The sequence below is a fragment of the Symphalangus syndactylus genome, chromosome 15 (genome assembly GCF_028878055.3).
Source record: "Symphalangus syndactylus isolate Jambi chromosome 15, NHGRI_mSymSyn1-v2.1_pri, whole genome shotgun sequence".
Taxonomy (NCBI): domain Eukaryota; kingdom Metazoa; phylum Chordata; class Mammalia; order Primates; family Hylobatidae; genus Symphalangus; species Symphalangus syndactylus.
The window spans coordinates 21,805,183-21,832,937 of record NC_072437.2 but is presented as its reverse complement, the minus strand read 5'-3'; the positions used below and the strand labels follow the sequence as shown (position 1 = coordinate 21,832,937).

Here is a 27,755-nt window from a genome sequence, read left to right as displayed (position 1 = left end):
CCCTTGATGGACACTTGGGTTGCCTCCCGCTTTTGGTTACTGTAAATAATGCTGATCTTACTAGGGGTGAACAAATCTCTCTTTGAGTCCCTGCTTCCAAGTCTTTGGGACATATATCCAGAAGTGGGATACAATGTGCTTTTGAGACAGGGTCTTGCTCTGTCACCCAGGCTGGACCGCAGCAGCACAATCATGGCTCACTGCAGCCTCAACCTGTTGGGCTCAAGTGATCCTCCCACCTCAGCCTCCCAAGTCACTGGGACCACAGGTTTGCGCCACCATGCCCAGCTAATTTTTTTTGTTTTTTTCCAGAGACAACTGAGTATTTATGTTTGTGCCTTTCTTCCTATGTGTATTTCAAGTCTTCAAAACAAGGCCCCAGGAACCTCCAGACTCAATTATGCCCCTGGGCTTGGTCCACTGTTACAGGAGTCTTACAGAGCCTTGTACATAAGCTTGAGTTACTCATTCACAATAATAAACCACAAGACACAAGATGCAACTAAGCAGAACTCTCTCCTCCATTCCTCCATGGTAGATGCTGATTTCAGATGAGGCAGCAGCCAATGTAGAAAACATTGGAATTTTTCCTTGGAAATGATTGTGATGAGAGGTGTCTGCCATGAACATCACCTACTGTCTTTTCTTCAACCCTTCCTTTCCAGTTTTTGAAGATTAAGCAGGAAGTAATCTTATCTGAAGATACTTGATAATAATTCCAAAAAAACCCAAAACACACGCTTCCACTACACTGTGCTTTCAGATATTCTGGGTTGGGTTCAGCTGGTGGATGAGCTGATTGATGTGTTCACCCCAGGTAAGCCCATCTCCTTGAGGAAGCCCACTCTATTCTTGGTAGCATGATGGGCCACCGAGAGGTGGGAAGGGTGCAAGACCCATGAGATCTCCTGGAAATACTTCCCTGGGAAGGCAATTTCATGAACGAGGTCTCCCAGGCAAATGACACCAAACTCCCCCAGGTGCTCCTCAATCGCTGTGCTGTCAGAGGAATGGTCTCATTCTTGACCTTGGCTTGTTCATGTTTCAAAATGAGTTCTTGGACAGACTTTAGATTGGAAATCCCCAGTTCACATAAGGTTCTACTACAAGCAGCATTTTTAGGCTCTGGGGGGTGACTTTTACAAAGATACCACTGAAAATTTTCTTCAGGCAAAGTCTTGCAAAGGTTCTCTGCACCAGTAAAGTCACACCATTAATTCTTTGGATGCGTAAAACAAAGGCCAAGGAATGTTTATCTGGCAATTCCAAGGCATGAGGTTTCACTTCTAGTCATCTGAGACGCACCTTGTCGCGTTTCTGCCACCAGGAATCATATAGGAATGATTCCAGTCACTTAAACCTGAGCCGTTTTCCTTTCTTCTGCTCCTTCTTTGCTAAAAGTGCTTGCTTCACCTGAGCGGCTTTGAGGGCTTGATAAGCCTTCCTCTTTTTCAGATTTTCTGGAACCAAAGGGATTTTTCTTTGCTCTTGCTCTGCCATCTTTCTAGTATCTAATATTTTTTAAATTTATTTTTTGTAGAGCTGAGTGAGGTCTTGCTGTGCTGTCCAGGGTGGTCTTGAACTTCTAGGCTCAAGCAATCCTCCCACTTTGGTCACCCAAAGTGCTGGGGTTACAGGTGTGAGCCAACGAACCCAGCCCAACATGCTCTTTTCATCCTTCCGTACAAGCTCTGTCCTGTTTGTTTACACCAGACACCAAAGTCTAATTTTTATGAAATATGAATGGTAGCATAAATTGTCTCCCAATATTCTTACTACTCACTACCTTTCTCATATTCTGTCACTTTACATAGTTGCACAAGGATAAGTAAGCTATGTAACAAGTCAGGATACAAGGAGCTTAAAAGCCAGATGAAGATGCCGTGGGTTAGTCACAGGGTTAACAATGTCCCCACCAACAGGACCATCTGGTAAAAAGACTTCCACTTGAAGGAGAATCGTCATTGGAAATCAATAGTCAGCTGCCACCCAAATCCCATGTCTTTGATGGAAAAGGCAGGCGTCCTGGGCTCGACTTTCAGTTAAACAGAGGCTCATCATGTCTTAAGCGACAAGTCAGCTTATACAGCTTGACCTAAAACCTTTTAATCTAAAGGTCATTACCTCTGTCTAACTGCTTGTTAAAGTTTACCTCTAACTTTGCTCATGGAAAAAGTAAGTTCTCAGATTTATGCCAAATAAACTGGGTAAGACAACAAAACAATAAGAAAAATGAAGGTTTATTATTAATCACTAGAAAAAAATACTCCTCTCCAGTCCCTGTTTTACCTGCACTTTTTAATTTTAGAAATTACCTACTTCTGCCAAACCACATCATTGATCCTGCAAATATTTTTACAAATCTAGTCACTGGGACTATCACATGTTCCAAACAGTATTAATATTTACTTGATGAATCAAAGAAAATAACCTAATGCTTGCAAAATTTTTACTATCAGTAAGGTAAGCAATGGGTATTCAACCCTAGCACCTAGCAAGGAAGGGATTTTGTGCATGTGGAGGTGGGCAGGTGGATGGGAGGACAGAGGCTCAAAGCCAGCCCTTCTCAGGACCACAGCACGGGGGGGATGCCTGAATGCAAGAAGCCTAAGAAGCAGGTTGTGAACGGCCAAGACCACATACTCAAGTGTTTATGTGCATGGTGCAGACAGGCAGTAGGAAAAGAATTGAGACAGTGGGGGAAAAAGTTTCTGTGGACTTAAATAGCTTCAGACAATAAGGGATTTCAAGTGGTCTCTAAAGGGTAGGAAAGATCTAGAAGAGAAGATGCTACTGGCAAGGAGAACCATGAAGCCAAAGCACAGATGGCAGAGATCCCCAAGCAACAGGATCTGATTCTGCAAAAAGAAGGGCCATCAGCTAGCGACGGCTGCAGGCCCCATGGCGTTCCTGTCCCTGGCCATGGCAGATCACATGTACTTTACTTCATTAATATTCCCTTTTTTTTTTTTTTTTTTTTTTGAGATGGAGTTTTCCTCTTGTCCCCCAGGCTGGAGTGCAATGGCGCGATCTTGGCTCACTGCAACTTCCACCTCCCAGGTTCAAGCAATTTTCTTGCCTCAGCCTCCCAAGTAGCTGGGATTATAGGCGCCCGCCACCATGCCTGGCTAATTTTTGTATTTTTAGTAGAGATGGGGTTTTGCCATGTTGGCCAGGCTGGTCTCAAACGCCTGACTTCAGGTGATCCACCCGCCTCGGACTCCCAATGTGCTGGGATTACAGGCGTGAGCCACCGTGCCCAGCCTACTTCATCAATACCCTGATGGCTGGGAACTATTATTTTGATTTTTGTTTGTTTGTTTTGAGATGGAGTCTCACTCTGTCACCCAGGCTGGAGTGCAGTGGCACGATCTCAGCTTACTGCAACCTCTGCCTCCCAGTTTCAAGAGATTCTCCTGCCTCAGCCTCCCGAGTAGCTGGGATTACAGGTGTGCACCACCATGCCTGGCTAATTTTTGTATTTTCTGGTACAGACGGGGTTTCACCATATTGGCCAGGCTGGTCTCAAACTCCTGACCTCATGATCCGCCCACCTCGGCCTCCCAAAGTGCTGGGATTACAGGTGTGAGCCACTGCACCTGGCCTATTCTTTTGATTTTTTAAAAAATCAAAAAGTAAAAAAACATTTACTTCATGTCTCTCTTCTTTGCTGTTGTTGTAGTAACTACTCTTCTGTCATCCTCAGGCAACTACATGCAACCCGCAAATCTTTTCTTGACACAACTCATTTTTAGAGAACATGTAGATGCCTTTAGGATCTGACCAGTAAAGGCTCAAGATCAACATGTGCCTACTTGAAAAATGTACACAAGCATCACCACTATCCATACTTATATTTTAGTAAATTGTCATTTCAAATATATTTGGCAGAAATGTACACCAAGTTCTATTATTTTAATAGTTAACTTATACTGCTTAATTATTTAAGTGCAGTAAATCACCCCTCAGCATGCGTTTTGCTGCTGCCATTTCCTAACCAACTTGGTATTACTTTTCCATATGAAATAAAACACTTTCCCCAATCTAATTTGTTCCCTCTGCCTCTAATAATACAATAATTCTGCTCTTATTCTGCCTAAGAAAACACAGATAGAAGGAATCTGTGGCACTGTTAAGACCTTTCACTCATCCAGCTAATTAGACAGTTAATAACATCACTGAGACAATTTAACAAAAAAGCACAGAGTACATGGCCTTACCTGTTAAGAAAGTGGGAGTCTATAAGAAAACAAATAATTGTACCCAAACTTCACTGGGGCCCATCACAATTCCTGTGATGAGGATCAAAGCTCAAATTCAAGCTCCTAAATCTCTAGGAAAACTTCCCCCCAAACAGAAAATAATATTTGCTCATCACCTTAGCCAACAAAATGCTAGTGAGTTATTTGCCTTTCCTAGAATATTTGTGCCTGGTATCACCAGAGTAGTTAAAAGCAAAGGGGACACAGAAGTTTTCTCAAAGTTTAAACTGTCTGATTCTGCAACTGCTTCAACATCCAGATATCCCGTTCCCCTGGGATAACGATGATACTCAACTAACTGTATCTTGTTTCTTTGGTTTGTTTCTTAAGCAATTTTATCTCAGTCATACAAATAGAATTTTTCATTCTAGGTTGCAAACTCAAAAAAGTTGTTACTCTAATTAATACCAAGAACACATATTTCATGTTCAGAGAAATTTGAGATAACCTTTAGCTTCCTCAGACAACACTACAGGAAAATCTTGTCAACATGCAGCACAATTTATAATCATTTGATTTTGCTTTTCATTTGTTGCCAAATCACAGGCAAAAGGCATCACTCAGAGGTTCTCATTTATTCGTCCATTCCCATGCAGTTTAGTCATTTAATGAAGTATGCAAAGCATGGTATTGTTTGGCATGACCTCAACCCATTTGCCAGTTACTTTGGCAGCAACACCACACGAATGGTCAATTTCATTCCCATGGGCATTCCTTTTCTGCAGGACAGAGCTAAAGAATAATCATTTTGGGGCCCATGTATCTCTATCAAGTTAGAAAGAGTGAACATTTGTGAAAATTCTCACCTCTGTCGTAAGCTGGTGTCGCTTAAATTTGGCGGGAAAAAAACTTCAAGGATCGTAATTTAACAATTTCTATTAACATGGAAGTTTCTAAAGACAATGAAGTATGCATAGAGCTGTATACAGTAAGTTATATTCTGTGGGATGGGATTAGAAGGAAGGTGTAGGGAGGCTTTTCATGTCAATTATTTCAATATTTCCCTCTCATTTATCTTTTTGTACATGGATGTAACACTTTTGGAAACAAACAACAAAGAATCAGTGAAGCTTAAAAAAAAATAAGGCAGCTCGATTCACAAAAGACAGGGCTTAAATAGTAACAGCATCAGGTAGAGAAGCTTCCAACTAAGAACATCAAAGGAGAGGAGAAGGAAGTGCCAGGATTAGGTCCCAGGAGAGCAAAGAAAGTAACCAGAACCCCCAAATGGACCAAGGTGACTCGCTGCAAGGCATTTAACACCACTGGGTTTCCTGGAGGAAGAATGTCATTCTCATTCCTCAACAGCCTCACAGCTTCTTGTTAGTCTCTTAACCACAGGCCATAGCCTGAAAGAGCAGCACACAGCAGGAGCTGTGCTGAGTCCTCCACATTTCTTCCAAGGAATAGCACCCACATTAAACTAGAGAGGTAAACTTCAGACCATTCTTGGCTAACCTTGAACCCTTTGCTGGGAGCCCACACACAGTGCAGGGCCTCTGAAGGCAGGCTCCCAAGTGCCATCCTAAAAAAATGCATGACAAAATCTCCCACTGCTCCCCAGCAAAGCCCATCATTAAGATTCTAAGGTACTTCGCCAAAAAACCTAAATCAAAACAAGTCTCAAAAGACACAAAGGCACTGTGCCCACTAAATCAGCCCACACAGAGTATAGCACTTTTATTGAAGACACACACACACACACACACATTTTTGCATACTTATAATATGCAAAAATAATACCATTAAAAATTATCAACTCATGAAGGATGCTTGGAAGAATATAAAATAACCTTTCTTAAATAACATCTTATTTTCATCTTTTAAAAATCATAATTAGGCCGGGCATGGTGGCTCATGCCTGTAATCCCAGCATTTTGAGAGGCCAAGGCAGATAGATCACTTAAGGCCAGGAGTTTGGGATGAGCCTGGCCACTGTGGCAAAACCCTGTCTCTGCTAAAAATACAAAAATTAGCCAGGCATGGTGGCACACGCCTGTAATCCCAGTTACTTGAGAGGCTCAGGCAGGAGAATTGCTTGAACCCAGGAGGCGAAGGTTGCAGTGAGCCGAGATGGCACCACTGCACCCAAGCCACTGACAGAGCAAGACTGTGTCTCCAAAAAAAAAAAAAAAAATCATAATTAACTAATCAAATAATAAATCAATATATAGAAAAATACTGCTTGTTAAGATCAAACACATGGTTCTACGGATAGAAACATAACGTTACTTACCTGAAAGTCATCGTAAGGGAAGAGCAGCATCTCCCGTAAACAGTCGTTCAGGATCTGAGTCTTCTTCTGGACGATGACATTTTCATAGTCGAGTGGCTCAATTAGCTTTGGCTTTGCCTGGAGGGCGAAAAGATAAGCAAGACATTCTCATAAACAAATGCCATTTCTTAAGATAAAGAACTTAACATGTTCTACTCTATGTTTTGTATTTTCTACAGTTAGAGTATGCTAGTTTTGCTATCACAAAGAAACAGAAATAAGAGTTGTTTCCAAAGGGACAAAAAATGCTGGATGGTGTCCTGCTACACAGAGTGATGCTTGTTCAGTTATTTCAGCACAAAGGAAGCTCTGCATTCTGGTGGAGCTTCCAGTCATTTCTTGGGTCATCCCTGACTAGGTATGTCCCCTTCCAAGCTTTAGAGTGTGCCAGAGTTGCCCTGATTAGGTGTCCAGCCATGGCCTGGCAGTCGAGGCCAGATGCCCAGAATGGCTCCAGCCACGATACCATCCCTTCTTGGCCCAGGGCCTAAATGCATCTACAGTACTCATTATTTCAGACAAGGGGCTCCAAGACGCCCTTCTCTGAGTCTCAAAATATCCCTGCCTATCCCCAGATATCTATACTTAATATGTAATATCTCAACATAGAAAGATAATGAGCTGAGCCCAAACCAGGCAAGAGGCTGGGTCACAGCCAGTGGGGCACGTACTACTTAAACTAGGGATCATGGGTGAATCCTAGGGGATAGGGACATCCATCCCTAGCGTGCACTGAGCAGGAGAAAGAGGTAACGAGTAAGTAGGGAAGAAGAGAATATGGCTTTTCTAGCTATTTTCAAAGTTAGATCTCTTGGTTAAAATCCCTTTATCTATCGCCAGTCACTGCCACCTTGTTTATGGCTCACTTTCCACATGCGAGGCATTGACTGGGCTAGGTTAGGGATAAAGATACATATTCAACTAACTATACTACAGTATGCCAAATGCTAAAATAGGCATATAGAAGATGCTATCAGAAGTAACTAAGTCCAGGGCAGGCATGGTGGCTGACACCCATAATCCCAGCACTTTGGGAGGCTGAGATGGGTGGATCACCTGAGGTTAGGAATTAGACACCAGCCTGGCCAATATGGTGAAACCCTATCACTACAAGAAGTATAAAAATTAGCCAAGCGTGGTGGCACACGCTTGTAATCCCAGCTACTCGGGAGGCCGAGGCACGAGAATTGCTTGAACTGGGGAGGTGGAGGTTGCAGTGAGCTGAGATCACACCACTGCACTCCAGCCTGGGTGACAGAGCAAGACTCCATCTCAAAAAATAAAAATAAAAATAAAAGTAACGAAGCCCATTATATCAATAGTTACTACAAGATTATTTTTGAAACTATAATCATCTGATATATACAATCTCAATAAATGCTTTATATATTAAAATGACAACTTTTATATAAGAAGTATATTAAGGATATTTTGTATGTGGCATCTAAATTGGCAACTGTGACTGAGGCTTGCTATTTGTCTCCAAAACCTGTCTCTTTTCCAATACAGGTGGACCACATTTCCCAGCCTCCTCGTGTTTTGGTGCACCCATGTGACTGTCTTCTAACCAATTTTATTCGAGTGGAAAAGATGTGGCCACTGCCTCATCTGGCCCACAAAAGCCTTCCATGTGGTCCCTCCTCCTTCCCTCTGCAGCCATGCACACAGGATCCAACACTGAACTGGGTGGCCTGAGGAAAGGACGGAGCCTAAGATGGAAAGAGTCTGGGTCCTGAATCCCCTTGTAGAAGACCGCCTCCTTAAACGGGCACTGAAATGCCCCAGGAGCAAGAACTGAAACACCCACTGTGTTCAGCTGCTGAGATTCTGGAGTTGTCTGAAGTAGCACTCAACTTGCTTTGCCTATTGTACATATACATGCTCATATTTAACTCCAATTACTTGATTTAACAAGACTCTACAAAGATGTTTTGACATGCTAAGAAAAAAAAGCAATGCCCAAACAAGTACACAATTATTATAATTAAGTAAAATATGTGCTATGTGGACAGAGACTAAAAATACGCAAAATCAAAAAAAAAAAGCTATATAGTAAAGTGCTCGTAACAGTAAACTGTTTTTACATTCAAAAAAGGAAAAAAAAAAACTTTATACAAATTATTTTTAAATAAGAATTGCCCAGAAAATAGTTTTCAAAATATTTTAATTTAAAAAAAGGATTTACTCTTTTATTTGTTTGTCATGCTGCATAGAGTAACCAGTCAATAAATGCTTGCTGGCAAAATGAATGGATGTCATGATTAATAACGTTTTCCCTAGGAACCGTAACCATATTCCTAATAAAACCCAAATATGCACACAGCTTTCTAAAATTCCATTACAAAGAGGTCAGATGGAGCAATACTGCAGACTGGGGTAGACACCATGTTCTCCCTGGCTTATGTGGTGGCTGCCCCATAACCACGGGCCAGGGGGACTCTTTCATGACAGCCCCAGCTGCCTGCACAGGCACAGGCATGGGCACAGGCACAGGCTGGGCAGGGTTGAATCCTCAGGGGGTGCAGCCCCCCTTGGCTCCACTCCCCCCAGGTAAGGCCCATGATTCTTCAGACTGCCAGAAGGCAGAGGTGCATTGTGAGCCCTGGACAGGGAAGGGCTTGGAGGGACACTGCTGAGAATGGGCTGTTCCCAGGTGCCAACGCTATTAGGTTTGGGGATTTTTTTGGCTTTGTTCCTACAGCAGGGCAGCCAGGAGGCTTTCTGGGAGAGACAAAGGGCACGCCCTCCAGGAAGCTGCACTGGCATCCCTGTGGACAGCCGTCTAAAGAGCCCTGCTGCCACCCCTTCAGCAGCTTCCCCCCAGTGGCTGGCTCCCTGCCCACCAGCTCCAGCCCACAGCACCTCAGCAACCTTGGCCACCAGCCACCATTGCTGGGCCACAACCACACTCTCCAGCTAGGCCTGAATCTCTGCCTTGGGTGGGGGTGAGAGGCTCTTCCCAGTTTGTTCCTTCCTTGGGGATCTCTGTTCCCACATTTACTATTCTTGTATTCTTAGAGCAGGAGTCGACAACTCTTTCTGTAAAGGACTTTGCCAGCCTTACGGTTTCTGTCACAACTGGTAAACTCTGCCATTGTGGCACAAAAGCAGCCACAGACAATAAGTAAATACATGGGCATGGCAGTGTTACAATAAAACTTTATAAAAACAGGCAGCAGCCAGATTTTGCCCAAGGGCACAGCCTGCTTTAAAGTTATCTTTACCCCCTAACAGAGTTAATCCCCTTTCACCAATTTAGTAATTCTTTATATTAATTTTCCATGTTCAATTACTGATGTGTTTCCTGTCTCTGGACATATAAGATGTAGACATGTTTACAACTCTTAACGTAATGTTTTTTTTGCACAACTATCTGATTAAACTTGGGTTGCTTAAAATGTTTGATAATAAAAATATTCATGGGTCAGTTTCACGTATTTAGGGCACCAAATACTTTCATTAGATGAATTTCTGTTTCCCCCCAAGGTGTATCTTGGAGGTATCTAATGAAAGGATGCAATGTTGTGGCTACTATCTTGCTTTTGTGTGACAAAGTGTAACTTTCAAGGTGTTTTTACTGATCACAATTACCACTCAACAACTGAGGCTGGAAACTGAGGATCTCAAGTTGAGCTAACTGCTACAAGTGTCCCACCAAGTATCCAGCAGGACTGGATTGGGACAGGACGCAGTCTTCTGTTAAACAGAACTCTTTCTTCTCCCATACTGGGCTGCCCTTTGAACAATGTGTGCTTAGCAATACTCAACCATAGTAAATGTGTGAAAGACAGTTTATAAGCCAACACTTCTGTTAAAGACTGGTCATGCAGTACCATGACCAGGAAAACTCATGGTACTGATTGAACAATAAGAGAAATCTCATGGAGGATTAACATGTGTCAAGGACTATGAACATTTTCAACTTGTACAAACCCTAACTCAGGTCACTTAATTAAAGAACTCCTAGTGACCTCATAGGGCAGAGGGCTTTAGCAACTGCTGGAAGCACTTCCGGGACACATGACTGACTCCAGGGAAAAGGGATCAACTGGGAGTTGCTCACACCTGCTGCCTAAGTTAAGAACAAGGCAAAAAGCTCTTGCTTCAAATACAAATACTGGGCACAATGCCTCCTTTCTACAGGTGTCCTTTGACGAGGGAAAGAAAGAAACAATCAGAGGACAAAGGCTGGAGAATAGAGACTGGTGAGGGAGAGAGGGAAAAGGGAGCAGAAGGAGATGCAGGGGAGGAAAAGGAAAAGAGAGGCAGGGATGGAGGCACCCTGGGGAGGAAACTGAAGACAGAAATGGCAGAAGAGAGGGGCTTGGGAGACTTGGAGGTGGATCTGTGGGAAGTCACACCACTGTATCTACCAAATTGTGGGTTAAGAGGATAATCGCCTATTTTCAACTCTTTTTTAAACTATGATTCACTGGTGACAGCTGTTCACTGTTCTTCAGCCCTGCTAAGTTTTTCCAGGTGCTGGTGGGGCATGGAGGCGGGGACAGCCCACTAGGGTAGGGAACTGATTGGCCTGTGACATGATTAGTGACAAGAACATCACGCTAACAGCAAAATGACATAGGCTAATTACCAGACTGCTGGTCCCCACTATTATTTGTAAGAACGAGGCCTGGCACAGATCTGGCACACAGCCTTGGTTTTAAAGCTATCGCAACATGCTCAAATTCAATTCTTCCCTTGGTGACAGACTTTCGAGGGAGAAGTTCTTAATTTTCTATCTTCAAAAGAAAACCAGAATTACCCAAATTGACCATGGTTGTCGGTGGAGCTGCTCCGGGGCCATCAGCACCATCATGTTTGAAACCCTGAGAATTCATGAGTTCGAACTGTGAATATTTCAGGATACTATTTCTCCCTAAGCATGGTGAGGCCTGGCTGACTCCCAAGCCTATGACATTCAGAACACACACACTGGGTGACTGCTGCTTTTATAGTGTATAAAAATCTAACTTGGTCTATATACAAGTCCTTCAGCTTTCCCTGTAACGTAGAAGCTCAAGTCCTTATCTATGAACATTCATTCCTCAGGCTTCCTGTGAAATCAGAAAGGGAGAGGGCGTACTTTCAGTCCACAAATAGTCCACAACACTGGTTCTGTAAGTGGGCTCCCAGGAACTGGTGATTCAGCGTCGCCTGGGAACTGGTTACAAACGTAAATTCTGAGACCCCAGTCCAGAGCCGAGTCAGGAGCTCCAGGAGCAGGGACCAACTACCTATACTTGACCATGCTCTCTAGGAGATTCTGGAAAAACCCTGATCAATCATGATGCCCCACGAACTACATGAGAATTTTCAATTTCAGGGAGGAAGAAGAAACAAGGCCGGTACTGAGCCTCCTCAAGGTTACAGACCCCTTTGAGAGCCTGGATCTTCTCCCCCTGAAAACTGTATACATTCTTTGCTTTCTATGACTGTATACACAGCTTTGAGGAGAGGGCTGTAATTCCCTGGAGAGTGGTCATGTGGAACTGAGTTGAAGAAGCCCTGAGCTAGTGGAAGAGCCAGGCCTGTAAACATGTAGCTGAACGTAGTGAGAGGTACTCGCAGAAGTTAAATGCGGAGCTAAGGTCAAGCCCATTGCCCTCTATGGGCTGTAAAGTTTCTTCACTTTACTAAGGAAGGGATGCTTGGAGAGAGCAAAGAAGAATGAGAATTCTTCAGGTGGGCAAAAGTTTGAACTCCCTACCCTGACAACAGAGCCCCCCCTTAGCTAGGCAGATGCAAGGTTTCCAGTCTCATGGTAAGCCCGGGGGCCGGCCCAGCAAAGACGCAATGCTGCGTCCACTGTTTCTGACATGAGCCGGCTCCAGTCACTCCCTCTATAGGGATAATGCGCCCCTCCCACCTCTACACCTGTCACAGTCCTGCAGCCCCTTGGGTGACGGTCAACAAGGAAAGCAAATGTGGCAATGCAGCAAAAAAGTTAAAGCCAAGCTGCTCTAGCCCGAGGCAGGCATACAGCACTTCACATGTAACTGGGGGGCCACTTCCCTCCTCCCCACAAAGGTGGCCTTTGGCGCCTTGCTGCCACATCCTTACTTAGCAGCAGTCCTGGGATGCCTCTCATGACAGTCCTTGGCTTGCTGTGACCTGCAAACACTCAGCTCCACTATCAGTGCCACAGGGCAGGGCTGAGTCTGGTTATCTTTGCCACCCTCAGCATCCCACTCAGGCCCCAGGGACACCTCCTGTGGGGCTAATAGAGCTTGCCAGTGGTTCCCATACAGCTCCATTGTTGCTGGGCACCTTGGCTTAGGAAGATTTCCAGGAACGTGCCCACTGTGTCCACCCAATGTTATGACACAGAAGATGGGAGGCCATGTCACAATTCAGACATGTTCTAAGGTATGTGGCCCCAGGACTACTTGGCGGTATGTAAGATTAGTCATTGCACAAACTGAGAATGCCCCCAAACTGCATTGCTCACATACAAAAGAAACCTCACAGAAGCTTTTCCAATCCTAAAAATTTCTGTGACATTTCCAGATGTTGTGGAACTAGAAGAAACTTTTCTAAACTCTCAATAATAAAAAACAAATTTGGATTAATCATGCCAAGAGAAACACTGATCTGTTCTTGCAATGAAGAATGATAATACAAAATCATGATCGTATGAAGAGGCAATAAAAGAATATGAAGCCCTAAAACTGTACGGAAGTAGTATGGAGGTGTATCAAGAGGTTCATTGATAAAAATGTGTTGTTTCCCTGGATTTCTGGTGTTTATGGCTTGTGTTAGCTTTTTAAAATGTATTTCTTTTTAAATTCTAAATAAATGTTCACCTCCGTGCCTTATTTTGTTTTCAAATGTTGAATTATTTTTCTTAAAGAAGGCCCCTAAAATTCTGTAAGCTTTGTCCCTCACAAAACCTGACTCTGCCCTGATAGGGTCGTGTGTCCACACGAATGCTGACGAGGATGGCAGCATGGTTAGGAAAGCCGAGCTGTGCAGCCACGTGGGGCTGTTGCTGGACTCAACTGAGTCAATTCATGGAAAAGGCAAAGCCTGGCAAACTATAAACACTTATTATAATAAATGGAGCTATTCATATTATTAAATATGTTGCTTGCATGACAGGTTTTTTAAAGAAAAAGAAAAAAAAACTTTCCTCGACCTCCAGAAACATACAAAATAAAACAGGCAATAATGGCAGGAATATGCACAAAGGAAGACAAATAATGACCCAACATAGAGAAAACTGCATCCAGACACTGAAATTCAGGGGCTGAGCCCAAAGGAAACAGACAGCTGCTTATACTGTAGATGGGACTGAGTATTGCTGTGGTGTGTGCCAGGGAGGATGGAGAATAACCACAGCTGGGGGGTGGGCAATAGAGAAAGGCACTCCTGACCCCCTCCCATTAGGGCAGCTCCATGATAGCGGCAGGGTCTTGGATTGTGAAGAAGACAGCAAGCAGGCAGGACACCCCATGGGACACTGCTCACAGAGGGTTACGTGGCATGATCAGAGTGACTGGGGGGAAAGAGGTCATCTCAAGGGACAACATGGACACAGGTGAGCCACTGATACCAAGGCCCCGCTAGTCCCCATCTACTGAGCATGGCAGCGGGCAGCATGGCGCACCTCTAGCAATCACACTTCCCTACACCTCCCATGGGAGCCAGAAAGCAGGACCCCACAAGGCCCCACCACGACCCCCCCACCCTTCAATCTCTCGGAACTCCCTCCCTCCCACAGCAGTTGCTGCTTAGGGTCTGGTGGCCCAACATCATGCAAATTGAAATTCCAGATCAAAAGGCAGTCAGAAGCAGGAAATGTTCTTAGTGCCAGGAAAATGAGATTCCTCTGGATCCAGCAGACCTGCACAATGTTCGCCCACAAACTGAGTTCAGTTCTGGCCAAACATGTACAAAATCTCGAAAACCATGGGAAGAGCTAAGCTCCAAAGAGCACAGTAATTTCACTGCTCTTGCCTCGGACGTGATAGCTTCAAGTGAACTTTCCAGTCATTTCTTGCCCTTGTGTCTCTGGTGATTAATGTTAACAAGAGCTGAAATCCCGAACGCCACTTCTTGAAATAGCAAACTAAATGGCAACTCTTGGAGCTATTTTAAGAAATGAGAAATTCGTCATTTCTGCTTATAAAGAATTTAGGACTTCCTTGATTTATCTGCATGGCTATAAAAGCTACTTGATAGGCTGAGATAAAGTTGGTCCACTTTCAAAGCGCTTCTCAATGTTGCCAACAGGACACCAGTACTGTTGCTGGGGATAGGAACAGGGAGATGGCAGCTTGCAACAAAAAGAGGCTTCTGAAGCCACGTGCTCACAAGTGTGGGCCACACAAGCCTTCTGCACTCCTATCGTGCACATGACTCTCACTACGTAGCCCCACCAGGAATTTCTTAAGTTGTCAAATTTGCAGGAAGGATCCTCATTTTCCTATAAGTAGGGTGGGCACAGGAAAATAACAGCCGCCTCCCTTCCTGGTGTACACATGTAATCAGCAGTATGAGTTCCCTCTCTCCACAGGTATTTACTGAGCCGGTTCACATGCACTGTGCCAGAGACATCAAGATAAAAAGAACACAGCCCTGCCCCAGGGAGCTGGCAGTCAGAGGGAAGGCACATGTGTGAACAATCAGCAGAATGAATGACAGCAGCAGGGACCAGGAGTGGCATCTGGCCCACTAGAAGGAACCCAACCTTTGCCCAGCTAGATTATAAGCTCCATGAGGGCAAGACAGCCCTATTGTATTTGCTGCTTTCTCCAGCACCTAGAACAGCACCCAGCACAGCAGAAGCACTCAGTAACTGTGTGTTGGATGAGTGAGGGACCCCAATGATGTGGGGTGCTTCTTAAAGGAGGTTCCTAGAGCTGATCAATGAGTTGAACAAGCCAGTCAGGATTCAGGGTGGATTGAGCATTCCCTGCAGAGAAAATTGAGACACCAGGGAGCATGTGCATGGATGGAAGTAGATTTTGTAAGGCCTGTAACATGTACAATTACAGTGAGGTCAAAAAATACAAACTAATAGACATAAAATTGCTGGAATCTCTTCCAGTGCCTTGAAAGGGATCCTGAAACTTAAGCTTCATGAGCTTCATACTAATTTCTCCCTGAGCATGGTGAGTTCTGGAAGCAGCCAGGAGTTCAGAATAGCTGGATAAGGCTGCAAAAAGAGGGCTTGGGGTCCCAGGCTCCACACGTGCTCTAGCACCATTGGAAATCCAAGGTGATGGGGAAAACTATACTTAGGAGAAAGCCCTTCTGAAAAACAGACTCCACACAGCTGCTACCTGAGGTGAGCAGTGGGCCTCCCAGATGGACGTGCTTGAGGAGCACCGGATGGGCCAGTGCCCTCCCATCCTGCTTCCTCTGCAAGGATGGATAACACTGGAGTCACTAAGCAACACTCCTCACAAGAGCCCCCTGCTCCACCTTCGCCCATACAGCCCTCAGTCTCTCCTCTAAAGTAAGCAAATATTGAAATAGTGTTCATTTGAGGGGTACCAATGATTAGCTCACCTGGGGTGCCTGCATGTGCCAAAGCCACCCACCTGCAGGGAGAGACGAGGCCAGAGTGGCAGGTAGGGCCACAATAAGAAGGGCCCTCAGGAAGCCTGCAAACAGGAGGCGGAGCCGAGAGACACACAGGTAGGTCCCACGCCATCCTCCAGTGGAAGGAAAATGCCCTCCATCAGCTTGTTACAGACATGCTCTTCTGTCCCTAACTCAGGACATTACAACTAGTAGATGGTGATAATCAAGATAGAATCCCACTGTCATTCAGTAGTATATGTTCTTCTCCAGACTGCTCATGAGTGTCTGTAGGGACAATGATCTAGAAGCTGTTTGGAAGCATGCTTTTTAAAAGGTACTACAGATTCAGTAATACAGCTTAAAAGCTTTTATTTAGCACTACAAGCTTGTGCAAACATCAGAACCTGTGATTATCCAGTCCAGTCTTCCCATTTTACACATTGGGAAACCCAACCCTAGGGACTGCCCTGGGGTCCCAGGAGGAACCTCCTGAGCCCTGGCCCAGGATCTTGTCTCAGCCCCTACTAAAACGATGCCTACATTTTAATTTTGCACTTTCATTGACAAGGTGCATACATACGTAATCTAAACACTGGAGGAAAAAGGAAACCTTATCTAAACTTAGATTTAGAAATAAGCTCAAACCTGAGTGTTAAACTACAGCAGTTAATGCTTTGGAGAATATTTGGAAGAATGCATAAGAAACACCAAACTCCCAGACATCTAAATATATTTTTCATGCTCCAATGTGGTGTTATCCTAAGAACAGACTAACACCAACAATTAGACATTTGTGAATGCAGTTTTTTATATTATAAACACTAACATGATGTTGAATTTCCTTTTTATACAGCAGTTATACAGATTTGACAAATCTGACAAAATCTGATTTTGTCAAATCAATAGCACCTGAAATCGGTAAGAGAAACATGATAATGGAAATGGAAATAATAATAAAGACAGGAATAACAATACCAATTAAGGAAAACCTACACAACTCCTCGCCTGCCGTCAGCTGTGCTCGCTGGGGATGCTGCTGAGAATGTTGATGAGGACAGGAAGACAAGACAGGAATTTAGGAGACTTTTTCCATGTCCTGTTCCCCGGGGAGTCACATCAGGAGAGAGCTAGGTGGAACAGGAGCAGCTCCCTTGCAAGTACAGTGCTTCGCGTGTCTTCTCCCTACCCTAATACCGGCCATGGGCCAACACCAGGCCAGGAAGGGTAAAAGGGGAACAGAGCAAGAACCAGGTAGAGTGCCTGCAGTGGACCCAGCATGTGTCTCTCACACACATACAGTAGTCTTGGCTTCTAATTCTGCCTATTTTTTCACATGTGAAAAGAAATAAAATCAAAAAAGAAAAAGATGTGCTATCATAGTTGTATAAATAATTCTATCTCAAATCTAGACTGTAAACTCTTCCAGGCATTTTTCTTCCTTTTTTAGCATTATGACCTAAAATTGTTAATTCTTCCTAGGTCAGTAAAAACTATTTTTGGAACTCTGAAATGAAGAGGGCAAGTAATTAAGCTAAAAGGCTCTAAAAGCCAGATTTAGTCAGATTTCAAAACAACTTACTTTAAGCTACTTATTTTAAGATATTGGGGATAGGGAATGGAATATTCACAACACATAGTTTACAAAACAGTTTCTGCAGACTCCACTGCCAGGCAGGCAGTATAGAAACCCGTAAAGGGCAGGTGTTGGGAGTTAGAGTCTAAATCCTAGTTCCAAAAATGTGAACTACTGCCAGATGTGGTGACAGGTATATGGGGGTTCATTACATCAGTACAATGATTCTCTAAGTTTGGTCCTGGGCTAGCAGCAGCATCACCTGAAACATGTTAGAAATACACATTCACCCCAGGCCCACGGAGTGAGAAGCTCTGGGGTTGGGGCCTCACGGTCTGTGTTAACAAGCCCTTCAGATGATTCTGGTGCCCATTCATGTTTGATAACCACTCTACTAGTCCATCTACTTTCGTGTATGTTTGAGAATTTCACATTAAAACGTATTCTCAAAAAATCCTGGCTTCACTGCCTATTGGCTATGTGGCCTTTGGACAAGTTGCTTATTTAACCTTCTGATCTCCATACTGGCATCTAAAGATGGGAAAAGTAACAATTTCTGTTATCATTATCACCAGGTTATTGACAGGGTTCAATATACAGTGCCTGGACAGAGCACGAACGCACCAAATGGTGGTGGTGGGGACCATACATAGTTACGTGTAGTTCACATTCAATAGAATTTTAGCCCCTACAACATACACACCTTGCTGGATTACATGCATATTGTCTCATTAAACCTCCCCACAACTGTATGGTTGCATCATCACCATTTCACTGATGAGGAAACTGACGCTTAGAGGAATTAGACGGTTTACTGAAGGTCACACAGATGGTGATCCTTGGGTCTCCTGGCCCCAAGACCAGGACCTTCCCCATCACACATGAACAGTAAGCATGATGGCATTTCAGATTTCTAGAACCAGAAGTGCCTCTCCAATGCCTCTGTTCCTCTTTATATGAGAAATGCTGAACACTGCTCCACACGGGGATGCTTCAGGCTCCACGTCGCCAGGGAGGAGGGAAGTTCTCCCCACTCTGAGATCTGCCAGGCACTGAACTACCCAGGCTTTACAATCTCACTACAGCAGAGATAAAAAGCAGAGTCCCTTCCAGGAAAATAATCATTTTCCATTTCAAAAATATTAAAAATCATACTCCAAAATGCTAAATCTTTCCAAAGAACCAGGTTTAAATGTCTTGACACACATTAATGCCATTAAGTAGTATGTAATTTATATTACCATCAAATATTTCAAGGCATGACCTTTGTAAGGAAAACTCACATTTAAATCATGCATTTTTTTCCTACAGAAAAAAAAAATCACAAATATTTTTCCTCATCCAGTGACTCGCCCCCAAAATGACAGCTTTTTAGTTTGAGGCTTTTAAGCTAAAGAATGTGTAAGTATAAACCTGCAATGATCAATGTGGTAGCTACTAGCCACAGGTGACTACTGAGCACTTAAAATGTGATGATTCTAAATTCAGATGTGCTGTAGGCATAAAACAGACACCAAATGTCAATGACTTCCTAAGAATGAAATATAAAATACCTTTTTTTAATAAGAATTCAAAATGGAAATGGTAATATTTTGGAAATACTGGGTTAAAATTATATTACTAAAATAGTTACACCTGTTTCTTTTTACTTTAACTTGGCTACTAGAAAATTTTTAATTTGACCAGGCATGGTGGCTCACGCATGTAATCCCAGCACTTCGGGAAGCTGAGGCGGGGTGGGGGGGGTGGGTATCACTTGAGGCCAGGAGTTCGAGACCAGCCTGGCCAACATGGTTCACCCCATCTCTACTAAAAATACAAAAATTAGCCAGGTGTGATGGCGCACACCTGTAATCTCAGCTACTCGGGAGGCTGAGGCACGAGAATTGCTTGCACCTGGAAGGCGGGGGTTGCAGTAAGCCAAGATCACTCCACTGCACTGCAGCCTGGGTGACAGAGCAAGACTCTGTCTCAAAAAATAACAGAGCAGAAATTATATGTATGGCTCATGTTATATTTCTATTAGACAGCACTATTATAGACTGTAAGAAATTTTAATATACAGGTAATTTTTTAAACTTCATGGCAAAACAAAGGACAGTCCACTTCCTGAAATTTTTACTTGGGCAGACAACATTTTGGAAAAAAATACCACATCAGAGATAAAAGTTAGGTCTAGTCTTGGTTGTATAAAGCAGCAGGCCACATTCTCCAGTGTCTCCAATAGGCCCCACCTTTCTGAACTCTTTCTCCCTGGAAGAGTCATCTTCTTTGCCTGTATCTTGTGGACCTCCACCTTTTCCAGATATAATCAATCTACTGAGAATCTGTTGTGATAATGTCACACGCTGATTTTTCCAAGTGTACTATGACCATCAAATATGATATTAGGGTTTCAGCTACGGCTGCCAGGAAGAAGAAGTATTGATAACAGAAAGGGGTGTTGGCTAAGAGAGGAACAGGAAGGGGTTTGACTCTGGGAACCTATGTTTGCACTTCTGTACACAAAATACTCTCATAAAATGTTCACCAACATTTTAATAGAGATCAAAATCACAGATGCACAGGAGAGTAAAGGTGCAGGAAACCCACATCGCATGTAACTCCAGTAAGTTCCTCTACTTGCATTCCTTTCTACTTTTTGGTAATTCAAGACATTTGGATATTGGTGGCTAAACCTTTGCAGGTGGAAGAGAGGCAAATGAAAACGTGAATCATTTTCAGATCTAGTCTTTCCTGTAGGCCCTTTCTGCAACCTTTTTTGCCTATATATTCCCCAAAGAGTCACCAGGACCATGCTGAGAAGCGGGAGAAGGAAAAAAAAAAAAAAAGAGCTTTGACATCATATCAGAGATCGAATACAAAGAAAACAAAACCACTCAGGTGGTTCTTGTTGGGCAGAAGCCCCACTAGTGAGGGAGACTGGAGTATAAACCTTCACTACAGTAAAGCAGAGATGCCTGACAACAAGCTGGAACAATGACGCCATGATGGGCTACAAGAGCACACAGTCTACTGGGAGATGTGGGGAGAGGGTTTGCAAAGGTTTCCCAATGAAGCCGGCATGTGAGCTGGGGCTTGAAGCATAAATGAGGATTTTATCCTTTTATCCAGTGCAGTGCATGCCAGGCAAAGGCAGAGCTGTGCCCAGGTGTGAAAGCACCCCAGGTGGAAGGAAGACTGGAAAGCAGGGGTCAGGGCACATTTTGGAGGCTGCAGGAGATGAGGTCAGCAGGCAAATTCAGGGTCAGCCTCTGTGAATCAAGGAAGCCATGCTTTGCTTTCTCTGCAAAGGAAGAGTCAGAGAAGACTTTCAAGCAGATAATTAACAACTATATATGTGGGCTGTGTTGTTTTGTGTTTTGTTTTTGAGACAGAATTTCACTCTGTTGCCCAGGCTGGAGTGCAGTAGCTCCACCACAGCTCACTGTAACCTTGAATTCCTGGGCTCAAGCAATCTTCCCGCCTCATCTTCCCAAACAGCTAGGACTACAGGACTGCCCCACCAGGCTGGGTTAATTTTTTTTACTTTTTATTTGTGTAAAGACAGGGTCTTGCTATGTTGCCCAGGCTGGTCTCAAACTCCTGGCCTCAAGCAATTCTCTCACCTCAGCCTCACAAAGTACTGGGATGACAGTCGTGAGCCACAACGCCCCACCCATCTCTGAGTTTTAGAAACAGTGGTCTGATAGCACAATGCAGCATGGCTCAGTGTAAGTAAAGACAGAACGTGGTGGTGGAACAAGCAGTCCAGAGAACCTTCAGAGACAGGGGATCTGGAGGGCAGCCACTGCTACAACCTCTGTCTGATATGCAATGCAGTCCTGGCTTACAAATGCCAAGTGAGCCTCCTGTGAGTGAGTGCTGGCTCTCTGCACCGCTCGCTGCTGCCTTTCCCTTGGCAGTGACAACTCTCCATATTAAGGAGATCACAAAGCAGCATACAAGACTGGCTCCTCCCTGGGAACCTGGCAGAGTCCTTGAGACCCACTGGTAAGTGGCACTTACACTTGTCAGGAAAGGGAGCGCTGAAAATTTCCAAAGCCTCAAAATGTCATTCTAAAACAGACTTAGCACTAGTATATCACATTACAGGGTATTTCAAACTTCTGGAAAGTTGGGGGAAAACTATAATTTCCAATCCTTCTTGGTTCTAAAAGTATCCTCACAGTCATATGCTATCTGTAGGCTGGAGCTAGGTTGTCTTATTATCTCCTGCCTAGAGTGCCCTGCTAACTACAAATTTTTGATTCATTTCCAGGTGGCCAACCCATTCCCTTGGTCTTACTTCTTACACTGGGTGGAATTCCAAGATCCCATTTTGTAGCTCCAACAACTCAAAACCCAAACAATTTTGAATAAACAAAGCTTAAAACCTGAAACTAAAACTCCACAGTCCTAAACCTGACTCCATCCCAGGTTATTCTGAGATCAAAGATGCTAACACTGGAGCTTGAATCCCAGACCTTAGAGATTATGTACGACAGGCTCCTCATTTTACAGGTAAGAAAACTGAAGCCCAGGACGGTGGTGATCTGCAGAGATTGAGAGGCAGATGCAGGATCCAAATTAGGTCTCTGGTCTCTTGGCCCACCCGTGCCACCAGCCAGCTGGACATTGTTCTGCAGCCTCATGTTTAACCGCTACCTTTCCAAGAGTAGAGCACACCTGCACAAATGGCAGCCTCTGTAAACACTATGGGGACCACAGTGCCCATTTTACTAATTAGGGAATAAACATTTCAGGATTAACCTGGATCATCTATAAATTTTTTAAAAAGGAAAATAGGGGCCGGGCACAGTGGCTCACGCCTGTAGTCCCAGCACTTTGGAAGGCCGAGGCGGGCAGATCACGAGGTCAGGACATCGAGACCATCCTGGCTAACACAGTGAAACCCTGTCTCTACTAAAAAATACAAAAACTAGCCGGGTGTTGTGGCGGGCACCTGTAGTCCCAGTACTTGGGAGGCTGAGGCAAGAGAATGGCGTGAACCCGGAAGGCGGAGCTTGCAGTGAACCGAGATCACACCACTGCACTCTAGCTTAGGTGACAGAGCAAGACTCCGTCTCAAAAAAAAAAAAAAAAAGAAAATAGGGAGGAAAACGGGATGCCTGCAGACTCTTAGACTCTCACCAGTCTATGCTCCTATGTAACTTTCTGAGAAGATGATAAAATGTAACACCCAAGATAAGAGTGACTCCTGACCGCAGCTCTATTTCATTCATATTTCTTAGTTCTTCACATGACCACCATTGTCTTCATGCTATTCAACCACTGTTGGTTATTACTTATAAACTGGCCTTTCTCTAACAATTTTTAAGTTTTTAAGGGCAGTGTGTTTTTCCTTTCTTATCATCACAGTCTCAATGCTAAGCTCAAGTGAATACGTTCATTTTTGTTCATGAATCGTGCACATGTATCCAGGTATGGATTTTAGAAAACCTGACCCAAAGTCTACAATCCTGGCTCTGCCACTTATTCAATGTGTAACTTTGAGCAAGTTGCCTAACTTCTCTGTGCTCAGTTTCCTCGTCTGAAAAAGAATAGAGCCTGCCTCCTAGAGTTGTGAGGATTAATTGAAATAACATTTAGCAGGCATAAAACAGTTCCTGGCACAGAGCAGGGAACTATGTAAGTAGTGGCTATTTTTATTATTACATGACTATTGGAATTACCTTGCTACAAAAAAGTCACCGGCCATTCTCCCTCCGTGCTGATGGCAGATCATGAGAAAATACATGCCAGAGCTGGGTGGATTTTAGTTTTTAGTTTCCTATACAAGCAATTTTAGTTTTCTATACACTGCTACCCAGGAGGTAGCAGTGACTTGGCATGGCAATGAGGTAGGGAACAAACTGCTGAAGCCCCATGTCTGAGATCATTTTCCAGGCCTGGCATGGTAATTAGATTCAATCGGACCCTATCTAAGCATGCACTTCCCAAAGATTCCTTCCACCGACCGCTCCACAAAATAGGTGTGCAGCAGCAGGAGCCTCATGTAACACTGATCACATGAACAGTTAGGGGTTCAGCCTGCGCCTTCTGCAAAGCCTGGCTATGCCTATGTTAGCTGCTAAAATATCTGAAGCACATCCTTCCTGGAGCTGCTGATGGTTTAAGTGTTGTCTGCCTAAGTGTCTAGAAAGGACAGGGCGGCATTAACACTCACTGTGCCTGATAAAGATCACATGAAAGCATTCCAGAGGAATGAACCCCTTCCTTCCTCATGCCTTGCTGCCTGGGGAGAGGGAGGGTTTTGATCTCATTCACCTCAATGCACTGTCCAATAAGATTGGCATGTCTCCATTCTTATAAATGTGGGTTGAATGAATTAATGAATAAACAAATGAAACACACAAAGAGCATTGTAGTGAAGGTGTATGGCTCCGAATAAGTAAAATTTCCCGTTCTTGTCACTAGAATAGGTCACTATATAAAGCTTTTGGGAACATCTTTCTTTCACCATCCAATATTTTAAAAACAAGGAAACTACTTATTAAATATTATTGATGTAATATCATTAATTATTTTTTTCTAAAGTTGCCTCTAAGGATGCAGGAAAACCTATAGGGCAGAAAGGCTTATTGTCTAAGTATAATTTAATTAACTCAATCAGTCACCTAAAGTCTAATTGAAAATTAACAACATGATCATTGCCCATAAGCTTATACTTCACTTAGTCTGCTATTTCTAGAGCAAACAGAACTTCAGGGATAGGAAAGATTTTCTAGTCTCATTCCTCCTCTGTCTGGGAGACAGAAGAGTTCCCAGGTAATGTACTGGTGTGTCCAACCAGAAGCCAAGTCCTTCTACTACTTTCTACATCAAGTACTCGCACTGCCTCCTCACAGAGTTGTTTAGCTAGAGTAATCATGTGGTCATTCAAACATTAAAATAAGAACTAAAATTCTGCTTTTAACACTTGAGGATCTCAGGAAAATATGAGCCACCCAAAAGGTATCTCTGAAAAGAAACTTTTATTTTCTTTGAGACAGGGTCTTACTCTGTTGCCCAGCCTGGAGTCCAATGGCGTGATCTCTGCTCACTGCAGCCTCAACTCTCCTAGGCTCAAGCAATCCTCCCACCTCAGCCTCTTGAGAAGCTGGGACTACAGGTGCATGCCACCTCGTCTGGCTAATTTTTGTATTTTTTGTAGAGACGGAGTTTCGCCATGTTGCCCAAACTGGTTTTGAACTCCTGAGATCAAGCAATGCCCACCTTGGCCTCCTAAACTGCTGGGATTACAGGCTTGAGCCACAGTGCCCGCTGATCCTTTTCAAAAAATACCTAATAAGTACACCTAACAGGAAAATTCAGCTCTTCTCAATCTTCACATCCTTCAACCTTAAAAATTCCCAAAATAAGACCTGTGCTGCAGTCCCTACCAGCCTCACAAAAGGAACCCAATGAAAGGGCTGCATAAATGGCATATAACCCAGTCTTTTTTGGCACTTTGAAGCCACACCTTTTTCCTTTAAACTGTTGAGCAGTAACAATTAGAATAAATTGTTTCCAGGAATTACGTTAGAGTTTTGGAGGGGGGTGGGGGGTAGGGGGTAAAAATAGGTATTCAAATATGAGCAGGGAAACTAACATGCAGACATCAAGAATATCCTGCCTGTTCCCCTGGTAGTGATTTCTAGCCCCCAAAGCCATTTCTCAGAGGGTTTGGCAGTAAGCCTGGATAGAAATGGGGAATTTTCACCATGTGCTTCCTCCCTCACTTACTGTCACAATGCAGGGGACAAGACCCACCCATGTAGGTGCCTGTAAGTTGAACTTTGCAGCCTCTGAAACTTTATAATGTCCAAACACACATTCTCTTGGAAACACTAACTTTTAGCCGGTCGCAGTGGCTCACGCCTGTAATCCCAGCACTTTGGGAGGCCAAGGCAGGTGGATCACCTGGGGTCAGGAGTTCGAAACCAGCCTGACCAATATGATGACACCAAGTCTCTACTAAAAATACAAAAATTAGTTGGGTGTGGTGGCATGCGCCTGTAATTACAGCTACTTGGGAGGCTGAGACAGGAGAATCGCTTGAACTCAGGAGGCAGAGGTTGCAGTGAGCCGAGATCGTGCCATTGCACTCCAGCCTGGGCAACAAGAGCAACTCTGTCTCAAAAAAAAAAAAAAAAAAAAAAAGAACAATTCCATCTCCAAAAAAAAGAAAGAAAAAGAAACACCAACTTTCCCTAACACTGAACAAGCAGCCACTGCTAACGGAAACCTTCAAAGCGGCCCTGGCAGAGGAGAAAAAATATTACCCCCAATCATAAGGGCAGGAGGGAACTTACGATGGAAAGTTTCTAGAACAAATACTGGCTTGCCTACATGCTTTAAGATCTACTTACAGGTACATTTATGGTAGCCTCATTACTAATGCAAACAAACAAATTGAACAACGATCTAATTATAGTACAGACCTAAAATGAGATAATATGCAGCCATGAAAATAATGGCATAGGCCAGGTGTGGTGGCTCACGCCTGTAATCACACTTTGGGAGGCCAAGGCAGGCAGATCACCTGAGGTCAGGAGTTCAAGACTGGCCTGACCAACATGATGAAACCCGGTCCCTACTAAAAATACAAAAATTAGCTGGGCATGGTGGCGGGCACCTATAATCCTAGCTACTCGGGAGGCTGAGGCAGAAGAATCACTTGAACCCAGGAGACAGAGGTTGCAGTGGGCCGAGATCGTACCACTGCACTGCAACCTGGGTGACAGAGTAAGACTCTGTCTCAAAAAAAAGGCATAAATCTACATATGGTGACAAAAGATGTTATTGACGTGTTCTGGGAAAAAATTAACCCAGAAATCTACCATAATAGTACATTCTCTAAACACACACACACACACACAAGTTATACTGTTCTAGGCACAGGAGAAAGTCTGGAAGTATATACACCGAATTATTAATAATGGTCACCACTGGAGAGTAAAAACAAGGACACTGTCTTTCCTACTGCTACACTATTTGCATTTCTTGTTTTTCCTACTTCTATACTACATGCATTAATTTTATCCTTTTTAATTTATGTAATATTTTTCCCCAAGGATTGTTTCTGTACATAACTAAAAACAGCAAAACTTTATTTCAAAATGCTACCTCCTGAATAAAGCATGTTACCTACATTTAAACGTCTCTAGGTATAATTCATTCAAATGATAGACAGTATTGGGGATTCTCACCAAGCCCGTGGGCCACTGACATTATAACAATGAATAGTACTGCCACAAACAGGTTGCACAATGGTGTCTGCCTCCTTCTGAAAAATCATCTTGAGAAACCCAAGTTGTCTTTCCAGCAGTCTGTTGAACTCTTGTTTGCCAGTGGGCAGCGACAGCCACAGGTAAGAGATCTGCCCTGGGCAGAGGTCCTGCTGAAATATCCTTGCTTCTCTGATCTGACATTAGCTCTTTTTATCTTGTTTACCCTGCTGGAAGAAGAGAAACACTGCCCGATAAGAAAAAACTTCTGGTATCACCGTTGGCTTCCTCACTCCTCTCTGCAGGTGCGCAGAGCTGAGATCACACTGCCACAAGCTGCTGGGCCCTGACAAGTGTTCCCACCAACTGCAGCTGTAGCCAGCACAGCTTTATCCATTGCAGTGGAAAAAGACCCCCAGGGGAACTGCCTGGAGTGAGATTTACCTAAACAAATAGCTGGGACATAAACGGCAAATTTCTTGAGCACTAGAAAGAGAAGTAAGTTTAAAAAGTCACTTGTGTGCTTAAAAAAAAATTGCACAGCATCTTTCTACAGTGTATTCAGTCCTGTAGACAAATATTTCTACACAGCTGGAGAATCACTGACAGAATATTTTTAAGAATATTCACAAGGGAACCTAAACCACACAACTTCCTCCAAGAAATCCTAAGTTACATCAGCTGCTTTAAGCAGTGAAATCCATATAGCCTGTGAGCAACCCAACAGAGAAGCGGGCTATTATATTGGCAGCAAGGAATCCAGAAAAATGAATTACATTTCTAGACGATGTAGCAGAGGGTGAAGAAAAGAAACCTAAATCTCTAAGACGAAAATCTGCAGTGAAAAAGACCATGATATTTTACTAACTTTTCAGTTCAGGGTTAGCAATATAGTTTTGAAG

The 27,755-nt window shown here is 43.7% G+C and overlaps 1 protein-coding gene and 1 pseudogene across 10 annotated transcripts in view; both read right to left on the bottom strand.

Moving 5' to 3' along the window:
• Positions 1–27,755, bottom strand: part of DOCK9 (dedicator of cytokinesis 9) — a 296,690-nt gene that overhangs the window by 158,484 nt on the left and 110,451 nt on the right. For all 10 annotated transcript variants that reach the window (XM_055244502.2, XM_055244500.2, XM_055244508.2 and 7 more), the window contains exon 2: positions 6,499–6,615. In XM_055244502.2, the coding sequence (XP_055100477.2) occupies positions 6,499–6,615 (117 nt within the window). The remainder of the gene's footprint in view (positions 1–6,498; positions 6,616–27,755) is intronic.
• On the bottom strand, positions 90–3,972 carry LOC129463816 (ribosomal protein uL30-like; annotated as a pseudogene).